The sequence below is a fragment of the Ovis aries genome, chromosome 3 (genome assembly GCF_016772045.2).
Source record: "Ovis aries strain OAR_USU_Benz2616 breed Rambouillet chromosome 3, ARS-UI_Ramb_v3.0, whole genome shotgun sequence".
Taxonomy (NCBI): Eukaryota; Metazoa; Chordata; class Mammalia; order Artiodactyla; family Bovidae; genus Ovis; species Ovis aries.
Genome location: NC_056056.1, coordinates 136962298 through 136983739, shown reverse-complemented (window position 1 = coordinate 136983739; position 21442 = coordinate 136962298). Strand labels below are relative to the sequence as shown.

Below are 21442 nucleotides of genomic sequence, written 5' to 3'. Positions count from 1 at the left end.
ATCTTAGAAACCCCATGGACTGTAGCCCACCAGGCTCCTCCGTCCATGGGATTTTCCAGGCAAGAGTAACTGGAGTGAGGTGCCATTGCCTTCTTCCAAAGAATAGTTAGGGTTAATTTCCTTTAGGATTGACTGGTTGGATCTCCTTGCAGTCCAAGGGACTCTCAAGAGTCTTCTCCAGCACCACAGTTCAGAAGCATCGATTCTTCCATGCTCAGCCTTCTTTATACTCCAACTCTCACATCCATACATGACTATTGGAAAAATACAGCTTTGACTATGTGGACCTTTGTTCGCAAAATGATGTCTGCTTTTTAATATGCTGTCTAGGTTTGTCATAGCTTTCCTTCTAAGAAGCAAGCGTCTTTTATTTCATCGCAGTCACTGTCTGAGGTGATTTTGGAACCCAAGAAAATAAAAGCAGTCACTGTTTCCGCATTTTCCCATCTATTTGCCATGAACTGATGGGACCAGAGGCCAGCTTTTTCAATCCTCTTTACCCTCATCCAGCGGTTCTTTTCTTTCGTTCCCATTCACTTTCTGCCTTTAGAGTGGTGTCATCTGAGGTTACTGATAGTTCTCCTGGGAGGCTTGATTCCAGCTTGTGATTCATCCAGTCTAACATTTTACATGATGTATTCTGCTTAAAAGTTAAATAAGCAGGGAGATAATATACAGCCTTGACATACTCCTATCCCAGTTTTGAACCAGTCCATTGTTTCATGTCTGTTTCTAACTGTTGCTTCTTGACCTGCATACAGGTTTCTCAAGAGACAGGTGAGGTGGTCTGGTATTCCAATCTCTTAAGAATTTCCCACAGTTTGTTGTGATCCACACAGTCAAAGGCTTTAAATTCCTATTAGCAGCTTTCAGAACCCTGAAACTCTTATTTGGAGAACATGTAATAAGAGATATTTGAGGTGGATACTTGAAAGACTCTGTCTCAAGCAGCTAATTTGATTTATGATGGAAATACAATAGAAATCCTCTTTGTTTTCCTCTTAAGCCTGGGTTTAGATTCTGTGTTCACTGTCTTATTTTACCAAGCAGGAATGAGTTTGGTAACTTATAAATGACCTTGTTCAGCAAGTAAAGGAAAACAAACGCTTGCCTAAATCATTAAATTTATGAAATTATAGACTCTTCTTCCACAATGCCAGAGCGAGATGTACATTTTACTAGAAAAGAGCTGATTTCTTCAGCTATTAGCGAAGTCTTGGTGACATTTCTCGCCTTTGTTACCCTGTCTCCATCTGCCCACCCTCCCCCACTCTCCCCTCAAGGTGTGTGGACAGTGAAGGAAAATGTTTTTCCCTAAGATTAAATACTTCCACAAGGATAAAAGGATGCCTGTGACCAGTTTTAAAGTCCAGGTAATTGCTACTTATCTGCTGTTTTCTCCATGAGTCATACAGCTGTAGTTTGCTGGTTTAAGCTGGTTTTAAAGGGAGAGGTAGAAGCTGTTTAAAGAATAGAATTAAAGAGGGATGGGAATGAGCTGTAGTTACAGTCACACTGGGAATGAATCAGAGCTGGAAGGAGGAATTTTGCATGCCTCTAAGGAGTCAGCAGGCATATTTCCCAGGAGTTGGGGAAAATCTATTGCTAGAGTAGCTTGTATCATTCTGAAGGTAGAAACCTGGCCATGAATATCTAATGTGGCTGTAAAGCCAAAGTCTGGTCTCTGGCCTTGTCTAGTAGTTCATTAACGTATCTGTGGTTTTCCAAAGCCTTTCCTCTGAATTGGCCTGTTGTTTGTGAAATAGTGCCTGGGCAGGCATGGCCTCCAGAAAGGTGCTGATTTGTCTTGAAGGCTAATAGTCATTTCCGTGTGAATCATTCCTGAATGTCCCATCCGATGTGTCACATTCTGATACTTCCTGTCTTCCTTCCCACAGCGTGAGTGCATCTCCATCCACGTCGGCCAGGCTGGTGTCCAGATCGGCAATGCCTGCTGGGAGCTCTACTGCCTGGAACACGGCATCCAGCCCGATGGCCAGATGCCAAGTGACAAGACGATTGGGGGAGGAGACGACTCCTTCAACACCTTTTTCAGCGAGACAGGTGCTGGCAAGCATGTGCCCAGGGCAGTGTTTGTAGACCTGGAACCCACAGTCATTGGTGAGTTGACCTCAGTTCAGTTAAGTTTAGTCGCTCAGTCGTGTCCGACTCTTTGCGACCCCATGAATCACAGCACGCCAGGCCTCCCTGTCCATCACCAACTCCCGGAGTTCACTGAGACTCTGTCCATCAAGTCAGTGATGCCATCTAGCCATCTCATCCTCTTTCGTCCCCTTCTCCTGCCCCCAGTCCCTCCCAGCATCAGAGTCTTTTCCAATGAGTCAACTCTTCTCATGAGGTGGCCAAAGTACTGGAGTTTCAGCTTTAGCATCATTTCTTCCAAAGAAGTCCCAGGGCTGATCTCCTTCAGAATGGACTGGTTGGATCTCCTTGCAGTCCAAGGGACTCTCAAGAGTCTTCTCCAACACCACAGTTCAAAAGCATCAATTCTTCGGTGCTCAGCTTTCTTCACTGTCCAACTGTCAAATCCAGTGCGACCACTGGAAAAACCATAGCCTTGACTAGATGGACCTTTGTTGGCAAAATAATGTCTCTGCTTTTGAATATCCTATCTCGGTTGGTCATAACTTTTCTTCCAAGGAGTAAGCGTCTTTTAATTTCATGGCTGCAGTCACCATCTGCAGTGATTTTGGAGCCCCAGAAAACAAAGTCTGACACTGTTTCCACTCTTTCCCCCTCCATTTGCCATAAAGTGATGGGACCAAATGCCATTATCTTCGTTTTCTGAATGTTGAGCTTTAAGCCAACACTCTCCTCTTTCACTTTCATCAAGAGGCTTTTTAGTCCCTCTTCACTTTCTGCCAAAGGGTGGTATCATCTGCTTATCTGAGGTTATTGATATTTCTCCTGACAATCTAGATTCCACCTTGTGCTTCTTCCAGCCCAGCATTTCTCATGATGTACTGTGCATAGAAGTTAAATAAGCAGGGTGACAAGATACAGCCTTGACGTACTCCTTTTCCTATTTGGAACCAGTCTGTTCTTCCATGTCCAGTTCTAACTGTTGCTTCCTGATCTGCATATAGGTTTCTCAAGAGGCAGGTCAGGTGATCTGGTATTCCCATCTCTTTCAGAATTTTCCACAGTTTATTGTGATCCACACAGTCAAAGGCTTTGGCATAGTCAAGAAAGCAGAAAGAGATGTTTTTCTGGAACTCTCTTGGTTTTTCCATGATCCAGCGGATGTTGGCAAATTGATCTCTGGTTCCTCTGCCTTTTCTAAAACCACCTTGAACATCTGGAAGTTCATGGTTCACTTATTGCTGAAGCCTGGCGTGGAGAGTTTTAAGCATTACTTTACTAGCGTGTGAGATGACTGCAATTGTGCGGTAGTTTGAGCATTCTTTGGCATTGCCTTTCTTTGGGAATGGAATGAAAACTGACTTTATCCAGTCCTGTGGCCCCTGCTGAGTTTTCCAAATTTGCTGGCATATTGAGCGTAGCACCTTCACAGCATCATCTTTCAAGATTTGAAATACCTCAACTGGCATTCCATCACCTCCACTAGCTTTGTTCATAGTGATGCCTTCTAAGGCCCACTTGACTTCACATTCCAGGATGTCTGGCTCTAGGTGAGTGATCACACCATCATGATTATCTTGGTTGTGAAGATCTTTTTTGTATAGTTCTTCTGTGTATTCTTGCCACCTCTTCTTAATATCTTCTGCTTCTGTTAGGTCCATATCATTTCTGTCCTTTATCAAGCCGATCTTTGCATGAAATATTCCCTTGGTGTCTCTAATTTTCTTGAAGAGATCTCTAGTCTTTCCCATTCTGTGGTTTGCCTCTATTTCTTTGCATTGTTCGCTGATGAAGGCTTTCTTATCTCTTCTGGCTTTTCTTTGGAACTCTGAATTCAGATGCTTGTATCTTTCCTTTTCTCCTTTGCTTTTAGGTTCTCTTCTTTTCACAGCTATTTGTAAGGCCACCTTAGAGCCATTTTGCTTTTTTGCATTTATTTTCCATGGGGATTGTCTCGATCCCTGTCTCCTGTACAATGTCACGAACCTTAGTCCATAGTTCATCAGGCACTCTATCTATCAGATCTAGGCCCTTAAGTCTATTTCTCACTTCGACTGTATAATCATAAGCGGATTTGATTTAAGTCATCCCTGAATGCTCTAGTGGTTTTTCCTACTTTTTTCCATTTCAGCATGAATTTGGTAATAAGGAGTTCATGATCTGAGCCACAGTCAGCTCCTGGTCTTGTTTTTGTTGACTGTATAGAGCTTCTCCATCTTTGGCTGCCAAGAATATAATTAATCTGATTTTGGTGTTGACCATCTGGTGATGTCCATGTGTAGAGTCTTCTCTTGTGTTGTTGGAAGAGGGTGTTTGCTATGATCAGTGCATTTTCTTGGGAAAAAACTATTAGTCTTTGCCCTACTTCATTCCATATTCCAAGGCCAAATTTGCCTGTTACTCCAGGTGTTTCTTGACTTCCTACTTTTGCATTCCAGTCCGCTATATGAAAAGGACAGTAACCCCAGTGAGATCCCAGGGATCTGGGACAGGAGGTGTGTCCTGGGAATTCCACTGATGCCCTGGGATGGAGCACACTTGTGTGGGTTGTTAATGATAGGTGGCTGCTTCATTTTCCTTTTCCAGATGAGGTTCGCACTGGCACCTACCGCCAGCTCTTCCACCCTGAGCAACTCATCTCAGGCAAAGAAGATGCCGCCAATAACTATGCCCGAGGTCACTACACCATTGGCAAGGAGATCATTGACCTCGTCTTGGACCGAGTTCGGAAACTGGTAAACAAAGAACTTTTTTTAAACTAGGATGAGCGTTTTCTCTTAGAGTTTTGAGAGACCAGACTATGGGAATCGTTCTTTGTGCACTAGAATGAGCTTGACACTGCCCACTATAACTGGACTTCTAAACCAAACGGTCCTGTGCTATGGGACAACTTTTTGAGGCTGAAGTAGGTGCTGCTTGGCCTCCTCCTATGTCTTCTAAGGCAGATTTGGGCAATTGCTCACTCAGGGAGGGCAGTTTACCTGAAGTCAAGTGAGTACCAGGAAGCCTTAACAGTTTTACTGACACTTAAGCCCATTAAAACATCCTTGTTCATCTTAATCAGGCAGCTTCCTGCCTCCAAGCTGAGGCATCCCTTTTTAGGTCATCTTAGTCACAGTTGTAGGTGGCTGGCTCTGAATGTAACTAATTGATCAAACTCATAAAAACTGGACAGCTGCCCTATGTTGCTCCAGAAAGTTACAGCAAAAGAAGCCGATGGAATACCGACTAGAACCAGCTGCCATTGGGAACTTCAGCAACACTGAACGTGGAGTCAAGGGAGCTCCCTGGTCACAGAAGCAAGTATAAGTCACTGGAACTTTGAAAGGGTTAAGACAGAACCCCAAAAGCGGTACCCTTGCTTTTCTACTAGAGCTCAGGGCAGTGTAGACTAGCCTTGAGGCCGATAAGTCTAAGGTAACTGTATTCACATCGGTAAGGTTGATAAGGTTTCTGTTCAGATCATTTTAATTAAGAGTCTGGCAATCAGATGAGTCTGTTCTTTAGGCATCCGGGCAACTTGTAAGTAATTAACTAAAATCAAGAATGAAGGCCTGGGCGCCATAGCGTGTCAGGAAAATCATATAACGCTAAGCCCAGCAACAACAGGTCTATTTTCAAAAGAATGGCCTTACATCGTTCTTGACTTCATACTTCTTCAGATGTTTATCGTAGTCTTCACACCAAAATTGGTCTAATGGTTCCTCTGTTTGCAAGTGAAGCTTCAGCTACAGGCACTGACTTGGAGATCGGGACCTGCCTTAGGGAGAAATGAACTAGTGAAAGTCACTGAGGGTTCTGGGGTGAAGTTCTTTAACCACCAGAACAATTGCACTTGTCCCTGGTGTTTATTACTGTGTCCACAAGAGCCTTAATGGGTGGAAACTGGTAAAAGAGTCTGCCCCTTGCTTTGATCTCATTCAGAGGGTGGACCCATAGAAGTGACTAAGGCTCAGTAGAGGATGTCCACAATCTTGGGAGCACCTTAAAGTGAAGACTGTCCGGAGAATACTCTGTTGGGTTAAGATCACCCTTTCACAGAGTAGCAGTTTGTTAGGCAGGAGAGCTCACTTAAGTGGTGGAAAGCCCCCGTGACACAAGGACATGGATTGCTGACAGCAAATCACCTTTCCCGGAATGAACAGACTTGCTGCTAACCTGTGCTGACGGTGCCAGGCACTGTTCCAGTACTCATTTAATTCCTAGCAACCTCAAGCAGATTACTGTTCTCCTCATTTAATAAATGAGAACACTGAGACTGAGACAGGAATTTGGTCACAGGCACATGGCAAGGAACTGGCAGAGCCAGAGCCGGCCTTATTCTAGCACCAGGGCACTAGCTCTTCACTCTGATGCTGCCTTCTGGCTCAGAAGGCAGCTGCCACAATTTCTGTAGACATCCATTGTATGGGGCCAGTGTGGTCTCAGGCCTGCTGGTGGCAGCTGTCCAACTGATAAGAGGTTGCCTTTGCTCTGTGGTCATGGCACGGGCAGCAGAGGTGAGCCTCCCGGTCCCCAAAACTTGGGCCCTGCCTCCATTCCAGACTTGGTGATTCCTCTGCCTGCAGAAATGAAAATAATTCATTTTAAATGGCCTTTTCACAGATCCCCTCCCTCCAGGCCCCAAGAGATGACTGTGAAAAGTTTCTCTGAATCACGTAGCACTTAAAAGCTCTTTAGGTGTCTGCTTTCTTAGCAAGTATTGTTCAGAATTTTTTTTTTTTTAGGATCTTGATCAGTGTGATTATGGATTCAAAGACATCACTGCAGCTGTCATCAAAGCTAAAATTAAACTCTTTTCTTTTTCCAGGCTGACCAGTGCACGGGTCTTCAGGGCTTCTTGGTTTTCCACAGCTTTGGTGGGGGAACTGGTTCTGGGTTCACCTCCCTGCTGATGGAACGCCTCTCTGTCGACTATGGCAAGAAGTCCAAGCTGGAGTTCTCCATTTACCCAGCCCCCCAGGTTTCCACAGCTGTCGTTGAGCCCTACAACTCCATCCTCACCACCCACACCACCCTGGAGCACTCTGATTGTGCCTTCATGGTAGACAATGAGGCCATCTATGACATCTGCCGTAGAAACCTCGACATTGAGCGCCCGACCTACACGAATCTTAACCGCCTCATGAGCCAGATAGTGTCCTCCATCACTGCTTCCCTGAGGTTTGATGGCGCCCTGAATGTGGATCTGACAGAGTTCCAGACCAACCTGGTGCCCTATCCCCGCATCCACTTCCCTCTGGCCACATACGCCCCTGTCATCTCTGCTGAGAAAGCCTACCATGAACAGCTTTCTGTAGCAGAGATCACCAATGCTTGCTTTGAGCCAGCCAACCAGATGGTGAAATGTGACCCTCGCCATGGTAAATACATGGCCTGCTGCCTGTTGTACCGTGGCGACGTGGTTCCCAAAGATGTCAATGCTGCCATTGCCACCATCAAGACCAAGCGTACCATCCAGTTTGTGGACTGGTGCCCCACTGGCTTCAAGGTTGGCATTAACTACCAGCCTCCCACTGTGGTACCTGGTGGAGACCTGGCCAAAGTACAGCGAGCTGTGTGCATGCTGAGCAACACCACAGCCATCGCTGAGGCCTGGGCTCGCCTGGACCACAAGTTTGACCTGATGTATGCCAAGCGTGCCTTTGTTCACTGGTACGTGGGTGAGGGCATGGAGGAAGGCGAGTTTTCTGAGGCCCGTGAGGACATGGCTGCCCTTGAGAAGGATTATGAGGAGGTTGGAGCCGACAGTGCAGAGGGAGATGATGAGGGTGACGAGTACTAGCATGTCCGCTGCAGTTTCATCTCGGGACTGTATTACTTGTGTTCAGTGGAGCTGCCCACTGCCGTCCTATCTTGACAATAAAGGTGATATTTCCACTTCCAAGGTCACGCTGTATCATAGTAAATGTTTACTTATTGAAAGCCAGTTTGTGATGGAGGAGGCTGGCAATTCCATTTGATCATTTGCTCAACATTTCAAGTGGTTTCTGTGTGCTAAGAGGTTTGTCTATTTCACTAAGACCTGCAACGATGACTGGTGATAAAATCATAAGTGAGGCAACAGGCTCATTGGGCCAGTGCTTTTCGATCTTTAATATGGATGTGTATCTCCTGTAGATTTTAAAAAGGAGACCTGAATCTGTAGGTCTGAAGTGGAGTTTTAACAAACATACTGCATTATTTTTCTTTTTTTTTTTTGCCTTTGTTTTTTAAAGCTCTCAGGTTTTCTTTGTTTTTCTTTTTAATTGGAGGATAATTGCTTCGCAGTATTGTGTTGGTTTCTGCCTTACATCACCATGAGTCAGCCATAGGTGCACATATGTCCCCTCCCTCTTGAACCTCCCTCCCGCCCCCCACCCCGTGCTACCCCTCTAGGTTGTCACAGAGCACTGGGTTTGAGCTGCCTGCATCAGACAGCAAATTCCCATGGCTGTTTTACATGTGGTAATGCATGTTTCACTGCTCCTCTCAACTCATCGCTCCCAAAGCTCCCAGGTATTCTTGGTCTGCTGTGACCACATGTGGAGTAGCAAGGGGTTAGGTAACACAGCTAATGAATGGTGGAGCCATAACTCAAGTCACCAGGCTGACTGCCAGAACTCCTGCAGTCTTTATTTCATAAAGTGTTGGAATCACATGGGAAGGGCTTGGAATTGGACTGATTCTTTGTCCTTGGCCAAAATCTACAATGGCAAACTAGGACTGTGCCTTAAGAAGTCACTTTTTGGAGAAAGGAGAGCAGGCTGAGACACAAAGTATGGTAGTCTCAGGTTGTTATGGTATTGGTCCTTGACCCAGTGTATGTCGCGGGCAATATTTGAAGTATGGAAATAATAAGGAAAATTGTAGGAGTATGTATGTAAAAAAGGTTGAAGACCAGAGCTCCCTAACTTGGATGCTTTTCTGAGCACCTGCTGGAAGCTGTGTGGTTCTTGAGCGGGGCAGGAGGCAACTGTGAGAAGCTGAGGGTGGGGGAAGAATGTGCAGGTGGCTGGAGAGCTGGTGCTAAGGGACCAGTGGTGTGGCCTCTGAGGATGAACTGAGCAATGAAAGGACAGCGATCATCAGAGGGCCAGGGCATGCGGAAGGGAGGAGCCAGTTTTGATGCTTAGGTCCTGGCCTGAGTGGGGAGGCCAAGCAAGTGGCAGGAGGTGAGGGTGGGTGCAGGTCTGCTCACCTTTGCTCCAGGACTGAGCTTGCTCAGTGGCACTCAGCTACCATCTTTCTTTTCCCACTGGTGTTTTCACCTCTTACTCATTGCTCACCTCTGCCCCCTTGCTCTTTAAGGAGAGCATTTTAAACATGCACATTCTAGGGATTCCCTGGTGGCCCAGTGGAATTGGTGCTTTCAATGCTGATGGCCCGGGTCCAATCCCTGATTGCGGAACTAAGATTCCACAAAGCACATGGCACAGCAACCCCCTCCCTCAAATGCACATTCTGTCTTGGGGCACAGCTTCCAGCCTGACCTCTCTCAGCTTTGTGCTTGGAAGAGTTGTCATGAGAACAACCGTTGTCTCATGCTTTAAGGGCGATGCCCAACCCACCCCATCCTTGAGTACAGCCAGCCACTGCTATTCAAAGTGATGGGCTAGATCCCTTCTGCAGCCTGAGCATGGGCGTCCTGGGCTGAAACGAAGCTCGGAGAGGCTGGCCACTCCAGCTGCACTCAGACCTTCCCAACCTGGGTTTTCTGCCAATTGCTACAGTGGGAGCTCTGGAGGGAACAGGACATCCAGGTGAGAGAAGGAAGAGACAGATCATCAGCTTCAGCTGAGCACAGCACCCCACGACACCTGAAAGAAAGGTCCATTCTCGTAGCCCGCATGTCCCAAGCTGGAGATCCTGAGAATGGGGTTCAGGGCTTGTCTATTATCCTCCTCCTCCCTCAGCCTTCAGGAGAGCCTGGCAGCACCTGTAGAGCCTGAAGCCCCGGGACCAGTGCACACCCCCACCACCACAGTCCCCTGGCCAGGAGCAAGCCCCTCCAATTACCTCTGTAAGCCTTACAGTAGAATAATCTGCCAAGATGTGGAACGGGCTGGAAACCTTTAAGCAGCTGCAATGATGTGGGGGTGAAAGAAGAGTTTAGCTGAGAAAAATGGTTCCAGTAGAACAGAGCCTGGGCAACTGGAAAGGGCAAAATGCAAGAGCTTGGAGAGGGATCTGTCCTTGCAGTGATGATCTCCCCCACCCCTGTGCTGGCGAGAGAGTGAACAGAAGTTAGCCTGCAGCAAGAACAAATATACCCCAAGGTCTGTCACTGCTTTGTGGCTGACAATCATCCCATCTGCCCTTGAGCACAAATGGGAAGTCTGCACTCAGAACTGCCACGAGGGCTGAGGCCACGGGGTTTGATGGGGATAGATGGAAAAAGCCTAAGAGGGTGCAGCCCCAAAATTGGCTGGCACCCCAGACTCTGGGCATCCCTGGTAGCTCAATCGGTATAGAATCTGCCTGCAATCCAGGAGATTGGAGTTTATCCCTGGGTCGGGAAGATCCCCTGGAGAAGGAAATGGCAACCTACTCCAGTATTTTTGCCTCGAAAATCCCATGGACGAAGGAGCTTATCGGGCTACAGTCCATTGGGTCGCAATCGGTTGGACACAACGGAAGCAAGTTAGCACGAGTGGGTGTAGGCATGTGCCTGAGGCCTAACAAGGCCCAAAAAAGGCAGGCAAAATTTGGGGTGAATTTTGAATGTGGTGGATGCAGAATGTGTCGCTTTCTTCTGTTTGGTTGGTGGTGAGGTAATAGGGCAGTGCTGCAGGAATTTTGTGCTCAACCTGAAGTTACCATCCTCCACCTGGGTAGGGGCCCTGGTACTACAGAACTTAGAGACACTGTTACGCATATTCCTTGAGTAGGAACCAGGCTGCAAGGCTGTACAACCACTTGACTTCTCCTCCTATTTCTGCATCCCCTCCCTTCCCTGATAAGCAACTCTTTGAATCCGCCGTTTGGATTTCAGGGAAGGTCAAGGAGGCTGAATGAAGCCTATATCCTCCGAACAAGAAAAGCAAATGAAATAAAGGATGCTTCTGAGGAATAAATCCTTGCATGGAAGTCAGAGTGAAACTAAGCCAGGCCTTGCAGGTCCTGCCCAATTTCAAAAGGCCCTCCATGTCCCCTGTATCTTATTTGTAGAAAACAGGAAAAAAAAAAGTCTCCCAGGCCTTCCTTGAGTGCCAAAGAGCAAGCTCAAGCAGTTACTGATTAGGACAATAGAGTCACAGGACACCTAATTCTTCTGAAGCCATAAAGATAACAACTTGATGTATTATCTTTGAGTTGTTCTACAAAAACTAAGACCGCACCACCCAGGAAGATGTAACTACAAGTCCACCACAAGCATACAGACTCCAGACTGGTTGGAACCAGAAAGTTGAGATTCTGGAAACGCCACTGTTACCTCATCAAACAATGAGAAGGTACAGGAGCTGGTCAAGCAATCCATGACCCTTTTCCATAACAGTCTTGCCTGAAAGTGATTGGAGGGTTAAGTCTTTTGGGCACCGGACATCTATTCTTGCTTTAGCCTTTGCAATAAATCTTTCTCTGCTCCAAACTCCCAGATTCTGGATTGTTTGGCTTCAGTGTGCCAGGGGCACAGGAACTTGGATTCCATAACAAAGAGTGGTATACGTAGGGTGAGGCAGTGCAAGGCAGTGAGGGCCTAACTCGCTCCAGCTGTGTGATGTGCAACTAGTTGAATTACTCTAAACTCTAGTTTCTTTATCTGTAAAAACCGGGGTAAGGCACAGCATTCGTTTAACGGATGACATGTGATTAACACTGTCTGAAAAACAAACAACTCTGCATAGTAAGCATCTGAAAAGTGAAAGCTATTATATACACGTGTCAGACTCTTTGAGACCCCAAGGACTGAAGCCCACCAGGCTCCTCTGTCCATAGGATTCTCCAGGCAAGAATACTAGAGTGGGGTGCCATTTCTACTCCAGCGGATCATCCCCACCCAGGGAGCAAACCTGCTTATCTCGCCTCTCCTGCATTGGCAGGCAGATTCTTTACCACTAGCGCCACCTGGGAACCTGGGGTTAGTATAGTTAATTCCAGGCGGGGGGAAAAACGGCTTTGCACCAGATGGAAGGAGTTTGCTGGTAGAAACCAAAAGGTTCATTTAAAAGGAGGCAGGAAAACAAGGAAAGAAAAGCAACAAAAAAGGTGAGATTCAGGATTTCAACTTGGTTTGTGGTGATTAGGACCTGGAATGGGGAACCTTAGGGCTTCCCTCTTGGAAGTCCCTCAACTGCGAGAGCTGCGGGCGCCGGGGTTACCCGCGGTGGAAACAGCCGGATCGTGTGGGAGGTCCTGACTGGGGGCTGTGCGGCTGGAACTTGCTGAAGGCCACCTAGGCCGCCTTCCAGTCCAGGGTCGGGGGTCTGGAGCCCGGCGACCGGGCGGGCAGCGAGAGGAGCCGCGCCCCCAGGGCTCCGCGGCGGCGCCTCCCTTTACCTGGCGCCCCTCCTCGCTTACGCGTCGCCCACTGCCGTCCCCACCCTTCGCCTCGCTTCTCTTTCCCGTCGCCGAGTGCATCCTCTCCCTCACCCCACCGGCCCATTCTTCGGCCCCTGGATGCCTCCTCCCTTTCTGGTTCTTCTGGCTGGTTCCGTAGAGTTTGGTTTGAACTTTTGAACCCACCAATGAGCGCCGCGCGCCCCTCCTCTCTCCGCGGGGAGGGTAAGACCCGGTGCAGGGCTGGGAGGCGGGGCCGCGGAGGCCGGGGCGGGGTCGGATCCCGCCCTCCTGACACGTGGCCCGGGTCGGGGTTTATAGGATCCCTCCCGGCCCCGGGCCTCTCCCTGCTTCTCCCCCGGACTCCTTAATAGTCTGTCAGTGGGAGATCTTCGCGGCCGCACCCCCTCGCCCCCGTTCCAGCCCCGCAGAGCCGTCCAAGTCTCCGTCATGGTGAGTGGGGGTCCCGGGGCGGTGGTGTGGGGGCAGAGTGCGGAGTCCGAAGGGGCGTTGGGACCCCAGTGCGAGTGCAGCCATGTCCACGCCTCCGGGCAAACTGGTTTCAGGTGGCCAGGTTGGGAGAGTCGAGTTCACCTGGCTGACTCCTCATCGGGCTCGAAGACGCGGCCTGGGTACTGCCTTGAGTGGAAGTGGAAAAGCCACTTGATCCTAGAGCGGGGCCAGTCGTTGATTCCTTCGGCGCCGCTACTGCCCCAGGAAGGTGGGAGAACCTTCGCACTGGCTCCCAAGGACTTGTGAAAGCTACAGATCGCTCCCATTTCCTGAAGTGACCTCACCCTCCCACAGCCTTCTGCAAAGGACCCCTGGAGCATCTCGTGTGCTCCAGCATAGTAGGTGCAGACGTTTCCTGGCGACCCCTCTCCTGTGCCCTGTGATTTGGTGCTGAGTCCACCTGTGGCCAGACTCTGGGAAGAGTTTCCAATTGCACCATCGTCCCCTGTGGCCGGGATGGGGGTGGGTGGGCGGGGGCAGCTCTTGCATTTGGGCCAGTCCACCTGAAGGATGAAGGCAGGCTCCTCCTTTGAAGGAAATGACTGTCCCTTGTTTATCCCTGCATTTCTAGGATTTCTAGTGTTAATTTAGTGGGGTGTTTAGTAGCTGAAACTTTCTTCTTACAGGTTTTTAAAAGTCCACAAAAGAGATATTTACTTACAAAGTCACAGAGTAATCTAGTACTGACATAGTATTCTTGCTTTTAAAGAAACATGAAATTACACACAACTTGAGTATTTTCTATTTAGCTGTCAGAGGTTTTGGAAACAGGTATCTTAGGAAACATCCATTGGACATCTACCTACCTAAAGCAGGCCATGGGTATCAAATGTATCAAAATACCCTTTTTAAAAAAGGAATATAGGAATAAATAGTTTCCTTTTTTACGGACTACCAGAGTTATCAAAGGATGTCTGACTGTAACACTTGCTTGAGTGCTTTTTACTAAGACAGACCAAAGGACACTGGTAAATGTATTATTGAGAAAATAGTGGGAGTGTTTAAAGGGCAGGAAATCAGCAGTAGCAGCAAACCTATTAAGACATACACTGGTTAGACTCATATTTCACAAAGGACAGGTGCTGATTATCCCGTTAAGGCTAGACTAAGTGACACCATCACTGGTATCTCACTTCATCTCCCTAGTGGCCAGGGGAGAGTGGAGGACAAGCAGTGGCCACAATGTAAGCCATACTGTTGCATAATATGAAAAGTTTTTGAACTCAAAAGGCTTCATTAGAAGTGCTTCATTACGGTGGGTCTTGACCTGGGACTGTCATGGGCAAATATCTGGTTCTTTCCTGGTTTCTACGGCTGTGAAATGTCCAGAGCCCAGTTAAAGGTAAACACGATGCAGTGGTTAAAAGTCATGGGTTCATTAGAACAAACTCCCCTTTCTCCCACAGCCTTAGAGCTGGGCAAGTAGATGCAGATAATAGTGAGCTTGCTGATGAGGTCAGCAGAAAATAATTGCTTTATGGGGAATATGGTGAGAAGGAGCGAACCATAAGTCAAAGGTTATGAGTAACTGGAGGTTTTGTCTTGGGGTTATGAGACTAGTCCCTTTGACCTCTTAGGTGATGTCAAATTTTCTTAAGATTCCTATTGTTGTTAGGTTGCTAAGTCACGTCCGACTCTTTGCAAACCTACAGACTGCAGAATGCCAGGCTTTCTGGTCCTTCACTGTCTCCCGGAGTTTGTTCAAACTCATGTCCATTGAGTTGGTGATGCTATCTAAACATCTCACCCTCTGCCACCCCCTTCTCCTTTTGCCTTCAATTCTTCCCAGCATTAGGGTCTTTTCAAATGAGTCTGCTCTTTGCCTCAAGTGGTCAAAGTACTGGAGCTTCAGCATCAGTTCTTCCGATGAATAGTCAGATGAAATTTAGATGAATCCTAAATTTCCTTTAGGATTGACTGGTTGGATCTCCTTGCAGTCCAAGGGACTCTCAAGAGTCTTCTCCAGCACCACAGTTCAGAAGCATCGATTCTTCCATGCTCAGCCTTCTTTACAGTCTAACTCTCACATCCATACATGACTACTGGAAAAATACAGCTTTGACTACGTGGACCTTTGTTGGCAAAATGATGTCTGTTTTTTAATATTCTGTCTAGGTTTGTCATAGCTTTCCTTCTAAGAAGCAAGCATCTTTTAATTTAATGGCTGCAGTCACCATCTGCACTGATTTTGGAGCCTAAGAAAATAAAATCAGTCACTGTTTCCACATTTTCCCATCTATTTGCTATGAAGTGATGGGACCAGAGGCCAGCATTTTCACCCTCATCCAGAGGTTCTTTTCTTTCGTTCCCATTCACTTTCTGCCTTTAGAGTGATGTCATCTGAGGTTACTGATAGTTCTCCTGGGAGGCTTGATTCCAGCTTGTGATTCATCCAGCATTTCACATGATGTACTCTGCATAGAAGTTAAATAAGCAGGGAGATAATATACAGCCTTGACATACTCCTATCCCAGTTTTGAACCAGTCCATTGTTTCATGTCTGTTTCTAACTGTTGCTTCTTGACCTGCATACAGGTTTCTCAAGAGACAGGTAAGGTAGTCTGGTATTTCAATCTCTTAAGAATTTCCCACAGTTTGTTGTGATCCACACAGTCAAAGGCTTTAAATTCCTATTAGCTTTCAGAGCCCTGAAACTGTTATTTGGAGAACATGTAATAGGAGATATTTGATGTGGATACTTGAAAGATTCTGTCTCAAGCAGCTAATTTGATTTATGATGGAGATACAATAGAAGTCCTCTTTGTTTTCCTCTTAAGCCTGGGTTTAGATTCTGTGTTCACTGTCTTATTTTACCAAGCAGGAATGAGTTTGGTAACTTATAAATGACCTTGTTCAGCAAGTAAAGGAAAACAAACGCTTGCCTAAATCATTAAATTTATGAAATTATAGACTCTTCTTCCACAGTGCCAGAGCGAGATGTACATTTTACTAGAAAAGAGCTGATTTCTTCAGCTATTAGCGCAGTCTTGGTGACACTTCTCGCCTTTGTTACCCTGTCTCCATCTGCCCACCCTCCCCCACTCTCCCCTCAAGGTGTGTGGACAGTGAAGGAAAATGTTTTTCCCTAAGATTAAATACTTCCACAAGGATAAAAGGATGCCTGTGACCAGTTTTAAAGTCCAGGTAATTGCTGCTTATCTGCTGTTTTCTCCATGAGTCATACAGCTGTAGCTTGCTGGTTTAAGCTGGTTTTAAAGGGAGAGGCAGAAGCTGTTTAAAGAATAGAATTAAAGAGGGATGGGAATGAGCTGTAGTTACAGTCACACAGGGAATGAATCAGAGCTAGAAGGAGGAATTTTGCATGCCTCTAAGGAGTCAGCAGGCATATTTCCCAGGAGTTGGGGAAAATCTATTGCTAGAGTAGCTTGTATCATTCTGAAGGTAGAAACCTGGCCATGAATATCTAATGTGGCTGTAAAGCCAAAGTCTGGTCTCTGGCCTTGTCTAGTAGTTCATTAACGTATCTGTGGTTTTCCAAAGCCTTTCCTCTGAATTGGCCTGTTGTTTGTGAAATAGTGCCTGGGCAGGCATGGCCTCCAGAAAGGTGCTGATTTTCTTGAGGTTAATAGTCATTTCCGTGTGAATCATTCCTGAATGTCCCATCCGATGTGTCACATTCTGACACTTCCTGTCTTCCTTCCCACAGCGTGAGTGCATCTCCATCCACGTCGGCCAGGCTGGTGTCCAGATCGGCAATGCCTGCTGGGAGCTCTACTGCCTGGAACATGGCATCCAGCCCGATGGCCAGATGCCAAGTGATAAGACGATTGGGGGAGGAGACGACTCCTTCAACACCTTCTTCAGTGAGACAGGTGCTGGCAAGCATGTGCCCAGGGCAGTGTTTGTAGACCTGGAACCCACAGTCATTGGTGAGTTGACCTCAGTAACCCCAGTGAGATCCCAGGGATCTGGGACAGGAGGTGTGTCCTGGGAATTCCACTGATGCCCTGGGATGGAGCACCCTTGATAGGTGGCTGCTTCATTTTCCTTTTCCAGATGAGGTTCGCACTGGCACCTACCGCCAGCTCTTCCACCCTGAGCAACTCATCTCAGGCAAAGAAGATGCCGCCAATAACTATGCCCGAGGTCACTACACCATTGGCAAGGAGATCATTGACCTCGTCTTGGACCGAGTTCGGAAACTGGTAAACAAAGAACTTTTTTAAAACTAGGATGAGCGTTTTCTCTTAGAGTTTTGAGAGACCAGACTATGGGAATCATTCTTTGTGCACTAGAATGAGCTTGACACTGCCCACTATAACTGGACTTCTAAACCAAACGGTCCTGTGCTATGGGACAACTTTTTGAGGCTGAAGTAGGTGCTGCTTGGCCTCCTCCTATGTCTTCTAAGGCAGATTTGGGCAATTGCTCACTCAGGGAGGGCAGTTTACCTGAAGTCAAGTGAGTACCAGGAAGCCTTAACAGTTTTACTGACACTTAAGCCCATTAAAACATCCTTGTTCATCTTAATCAGGCAGCTTCCTGCCTCCAAGCTGAGGCATCCCTTTTTAGGTCATCTTAGTCACAGTTGTAGGTGGCTGGCTCTGAATGTAACTAATTGATCAAACTCATAAAAACTGGACAGCTGCCCTATGTTGCTCCAGAAAGTTACAGCAAAAGAAGCCGATGGAATACCGACTAGAACCAGCTGCCATTGGGAACTTCAGCAACACTGAACGTGGAGTCAAGGGAGCTCCCTGGTCACAGAAGCAAGTATAAGTCACTGGAACTTTGAAAGGGTTAAGACAGAACCCCAAAAAGCGGTACCCTTGCTTTTCTACTAGAGCTCAGGGCAGTGTAGACTAGCCTTGAGGCCGATAAGTCTAAGGTAACTGTATTCACATCGGTAAGGTTGATAAGGTTTCTGTTCAGATCATTTTAATTAAGAGTCTGGCAATCAGATGAGTCTGTTCTTTAGGCATCCGGGCAACTTGTAAGTAATTAACTAAAATCAAGAATGAAGGCCTGGGCGCCATAGCGTGTCAGGAAAATCATATAACGCTAAGCCCAGCAACAACAGGTCTATTTTCAAAAGAATGGCCTTACATCGTTCTTGACTTCATACTTCTTCAGATGTTTATCGTAGTCTTCACACCAAAATTGGTCTAATGGTTCCTCTGTTTGCAAGTGAAGCTTCAGCTACAGGCACTGACTTGGAGATCGGGACCTGCCTTAGGGAGAAATGAACTAGTGAAAGTCACTGAGGGTTCTGGGGTGAAGTTCTTTAACCACCAGAACAATTGCACTTGTCCCTGGTGTTTATTACTGTGTCCACAAGAGCCTTAATGGGTGGAAACTGGTAAAAGAGTCTGCCCCTTGCTTTGATCTCATTCAGAGGGTGGACCCATAGAAGTGACTAAGGCTCAGTAGAGGATGTCCACAATCTTGGGAGCACCTTAAAGTGAAGACTGTCCGGAGAATACTCTGTTGGGTTAAGATCACCCTTTCACAGAGTAGCAGTTTGTTAGGCAGGAGAGCTCACTTAAGTGGTGGAAAGCCCCCGTGACACAAGGACATGGATTGCTGACAGCAAATCACCTTTCCCGGAATGAACAGACTTGCTGCTAACCTGTGCTGACGGTGCCAGGCACTGTTCCAGTACTCATTTAATTCCTAGCAACCTCAAGCAGATTACTGTTCTCCTCATTTAATAAATGAGAACACTGAGACTGAGACAGGAATTTGGTCACAGGCACATGGCAAGGAACTGGCAGAGCCAGAGCCGGCCTTATTCTAGCACCAGGGCACTAGCTCTTCACTCTGATGCTGCCTTCTGGCTCAGAAGGCAGCTGCCACAATTTCTGTAGACATCCATTGTATGGGGCCAGTGTGGTCTCAGGCCTGCTGGTGGCAGCTGTCCAACTGATAAGAGGTTGCCTTTGCTCTGTGGTCATGGCACGGGCAGCAGAGGTGAGCCTCCTGGTCCCCAAAACTTGGGCCCTGCCTCCATTCCAGACTTGGTGATTCCTCTGCCTGCAGAAATGAAAATAATTCATTTAAAATAGCCTTTTCACAGATCCCCTCCCTCCAGGCCCCAAGAGATGACTGTGAAAAGTTTCTCTGAATCACGTAGCACTTAAAAGCTCTTTAGGTGTCTGCTTTCTTAGCAAGTATTGTTCAGAAGTTTTCTTTCTTTTTTTTTTTTTTTAGGATCTTGATCAGTGTGATTATGGATTCAAAGACATCACTGCAGCTGTCACCAAAGCTAAAATTAAACTTTTTTCTTTTTTCAGGCTGACCAGTGCACGGGTCTTCAGGGCTTCTTGGTTTTCCACAGCTTTGGTGGGGGAACTGGTTCTGGGTTCACCTCCCTGCTGATGGAACGCCTCTCTGTCGACTATGGCAAGAAGTCCAAGCTGGAGTTCTCCATTTACCCAGCCCCCCAGGTTTCCACAGCTGTCGTTGAGCCCTACAACTCCATCCTCACCACCCACACCACCCTGGAGCACTCTGATTGTGCCTTCATGGTAGACAATGAGGCCATCTATGACATCTGCCGTAGAAACCTCGACATTGAGCGCCCGACCTACATGAATCTTAACCGCCTCATGAGCCAGATAGTGTCCTCCATCACTGCTTCCCTGAGGTTTGATGGCGCCCTGAATGTGGATCTGACAGAGTTCCAGACCAACCTGGTGCCCTATCCCCGCATCCACTTCCCTCTGGCCACATACGCCCCTGTCATCTCTGCTGAGAAAGCCTACCATGAACAGCTTTCTGTAGCAGAGATCACCAATGCTTGCTTTGAGCCAGCCAACCAGATGGTGAAATGTGACCCTCGCCATGGTAAATACATGGCCTGCTGCCTGTTGTACCGTGGCGACGTGGTTCCCAAAGATGTCAATGCTGCCATTGCCACCATCAAGACCAAGCGCAGCATCCAGTTTGTGGACTGGTGCCCCACTGGCTTCAAGGTTGGCATTAATTACCAGCCTCCCACTGTGGTACCTGGCGGAGACCTGGCCAAAGTAGAGCGAGCTGTGTGCATGCTGAGCAATACCACAGCCATTGCTGAGGCCTGGGCTCGCCTGGACCACAAGTTTGACCTGATGTATGCCAAGCGTGCCTTTGTTCACTGGTACGTGGGTGAGGGCATGGAGGAAGGCGAGTTTTCTGAGGCCCGTGAGGACATGGCTGCCCTTGAGAAGGATTATGAGGAGGTTGGAGCCGACAGTGCAGAGGGAGATGATGAGGGTGACGAGTATTAGCATGTCCGCTGCAGTTTCATCTCGGGACTGTATTACTTGTGTTCAGTGGAGCTGCCCACTGCCGCCCTATCTTGTCAATAAAAGTGATATTTGCACAGCAGAGCTGAATCTGTAGGTCTGAAGTGGAGTTTCAACAAACATACAGCCTTTTTTAAAAATTTATTTTTTTTTGCCCTTGTTTTTTAAGCTCAGGTTTTCTTTGTTTTTCTTTTTAACTGGAGGATAATTGCTTCACAGTATTGTGTTGGTTTCTGCCACACATCACCATGAGTCAGCCATAGGTGCACATGTGTCCCCTCCCTCTTGAACCTGCCTCCCGCCCCCCACCCCGTGCTACCCCTCTAGGTTGTCACAGAGCACTGGGTTTGAGCTGCCTGCATCAGACAGCAAATTCCCATGGCTGTGTTACATGTGGTAATGCATGTTTCACTGCTCCTCTCAACTCATCGCTCCCAAAGCTCCCAGGTATTCTTGGTCTACTGTGACCACATGTGGAGTAGCAAGGGGTTAGGTAACACAGCTAATAAATGGTGGAGCCATAACTCAAGTCACCAGGCTGACCGCCAGAACTCCTGCAGTCTTTATTTCATAAAGTGTTGGAATCACATGGGAAGGGCTTGGAATTGGACTGATTCTTTGTCCTTGGCCAAAATCTACAATGGCAAACTAGGACTGTGCTTTAAGAAGTCACTGCTTGGAGAAAGGAGAGCAGGCTGAGACACAAAGTATGGTAGTCTCAGGTTGTTATGGTATTGGTCCTTGACCCAGTGTATGTCACGGGGAATATTTGAAGTAGGGGAATAATAAGGAAAATTGTGGTGTGATCACTCGTCTAGAACCAGACATCTTGGAATGTGAAGTCAAGTGGGTTTTAGAAAGCATCATTATGAACAAAGCTAGAGAAGGTGATGAAATTCCAGTTGAGCTATTTCAAATCCTGAAAGATGCTGTCAAAGTGCTGCACTCAATATGCCAGCAAATTTGGAAAACTCAGCAATGGCCACAGGACTGGAAAAGGTCAGTTTTCATTCTAATCCCAAAGAAAGGCAATGCCAAAGAATGCTCAAACTACTGCACAACTGCACTCATCTCACACGCTAGTAAAGTAATGCTTAAAA

At 47.2% G+C, this 21442-nt stretch overlaps 2 protein-coding genes across 12 annotated transcripts in view; both read left to right on the top strand.

Moving 5' to 3' along the window:
* LOC105614728 (tubulin alpha-1C chain) overlaps positions 1-7995 on the top strand; it is a 93865-nt gene extending 85870 nt beyond the window's left edge. For all 9 annotated transcript variants that reach the window (XM_042246769.1, XM_042246767.1, XM_027967379.2 and 6 more), the window contains 3 exons: positions 1899-2121; positions 4690-4838; positions 6914-7995. In XM_042246769.1, coding sequence (XP_042102703.1) covers positions 2001-2121; positions 4690-4838; positions 6914-7888 — 1245 coding nt within the window. In that variant the 5' untranslated portion in view covers positions 1899-2000 and the 3' untranslated portion in view covers positions 7889-7995. The remainder of the gene's footprint in view (positions 1-1898; positions 2122-4689; positions 4839-6913) is intronic.
* Positions 7996-12163: 4168 nt separating this feature from the next.
* LOC114113987 (tubulin alpha-1C chain-like) lies at positions 12164-20424 on the top strand. Of its 3 annotated transcripts, XM_042246764.2 has the most exons (5): positions 12900-13035; positions 13149-13433; positions 16763-16985; positions 17113-17261; positions 19350-20424. In XM_042246764.2, exons 3-5 carry the CDS (start codon positions 16865-16867, stop codon positions 20322-20324), a joined length of 1245 nt encoding a protein of 414 aa, XP_042102698.1. In that variant the 5' UTR covers positions 12900-13035; positions 13149-13433; positions 16763-16864; the 3' UTR covers positions 20325-20424. The 3 variants fall into 3 exon arrangements, with proteins under 3 accessions (XP_027823177.1, XP_042102698.1, XP_027823176.1); XM_027967376.3 differs by lacking the exons at positions 12900-13035; positions 13149-13433 and adding an exon at positions 12164-12291; XM_027967375.3 differs by lacking the exon at positions 13149-13433.
* The last annotated feature ends 1018 nt before the right edge of the window (positions 20425-21442 follow it).

Excerpts from the sequence above, each read along its gene's own strand:
- LOC114113987 (XM_027967375.3), top strand. Across the intron at positions 16,986-17,112 it reads CCTGGAACCCACAGTCATTG|ATGAGGTTCGCACTGGCACC; the intron begins GTGAGTTGACCT and ends TTCCTTTTCCAG. Across the intron at positions 17,262-19,349 it reads TGGACCGAGTTCGGAAACTG|GCTGACCAGTGCACGGGTCT; the intron begins GTAAACAAAGAA and ends TTCTTTTTTCAG.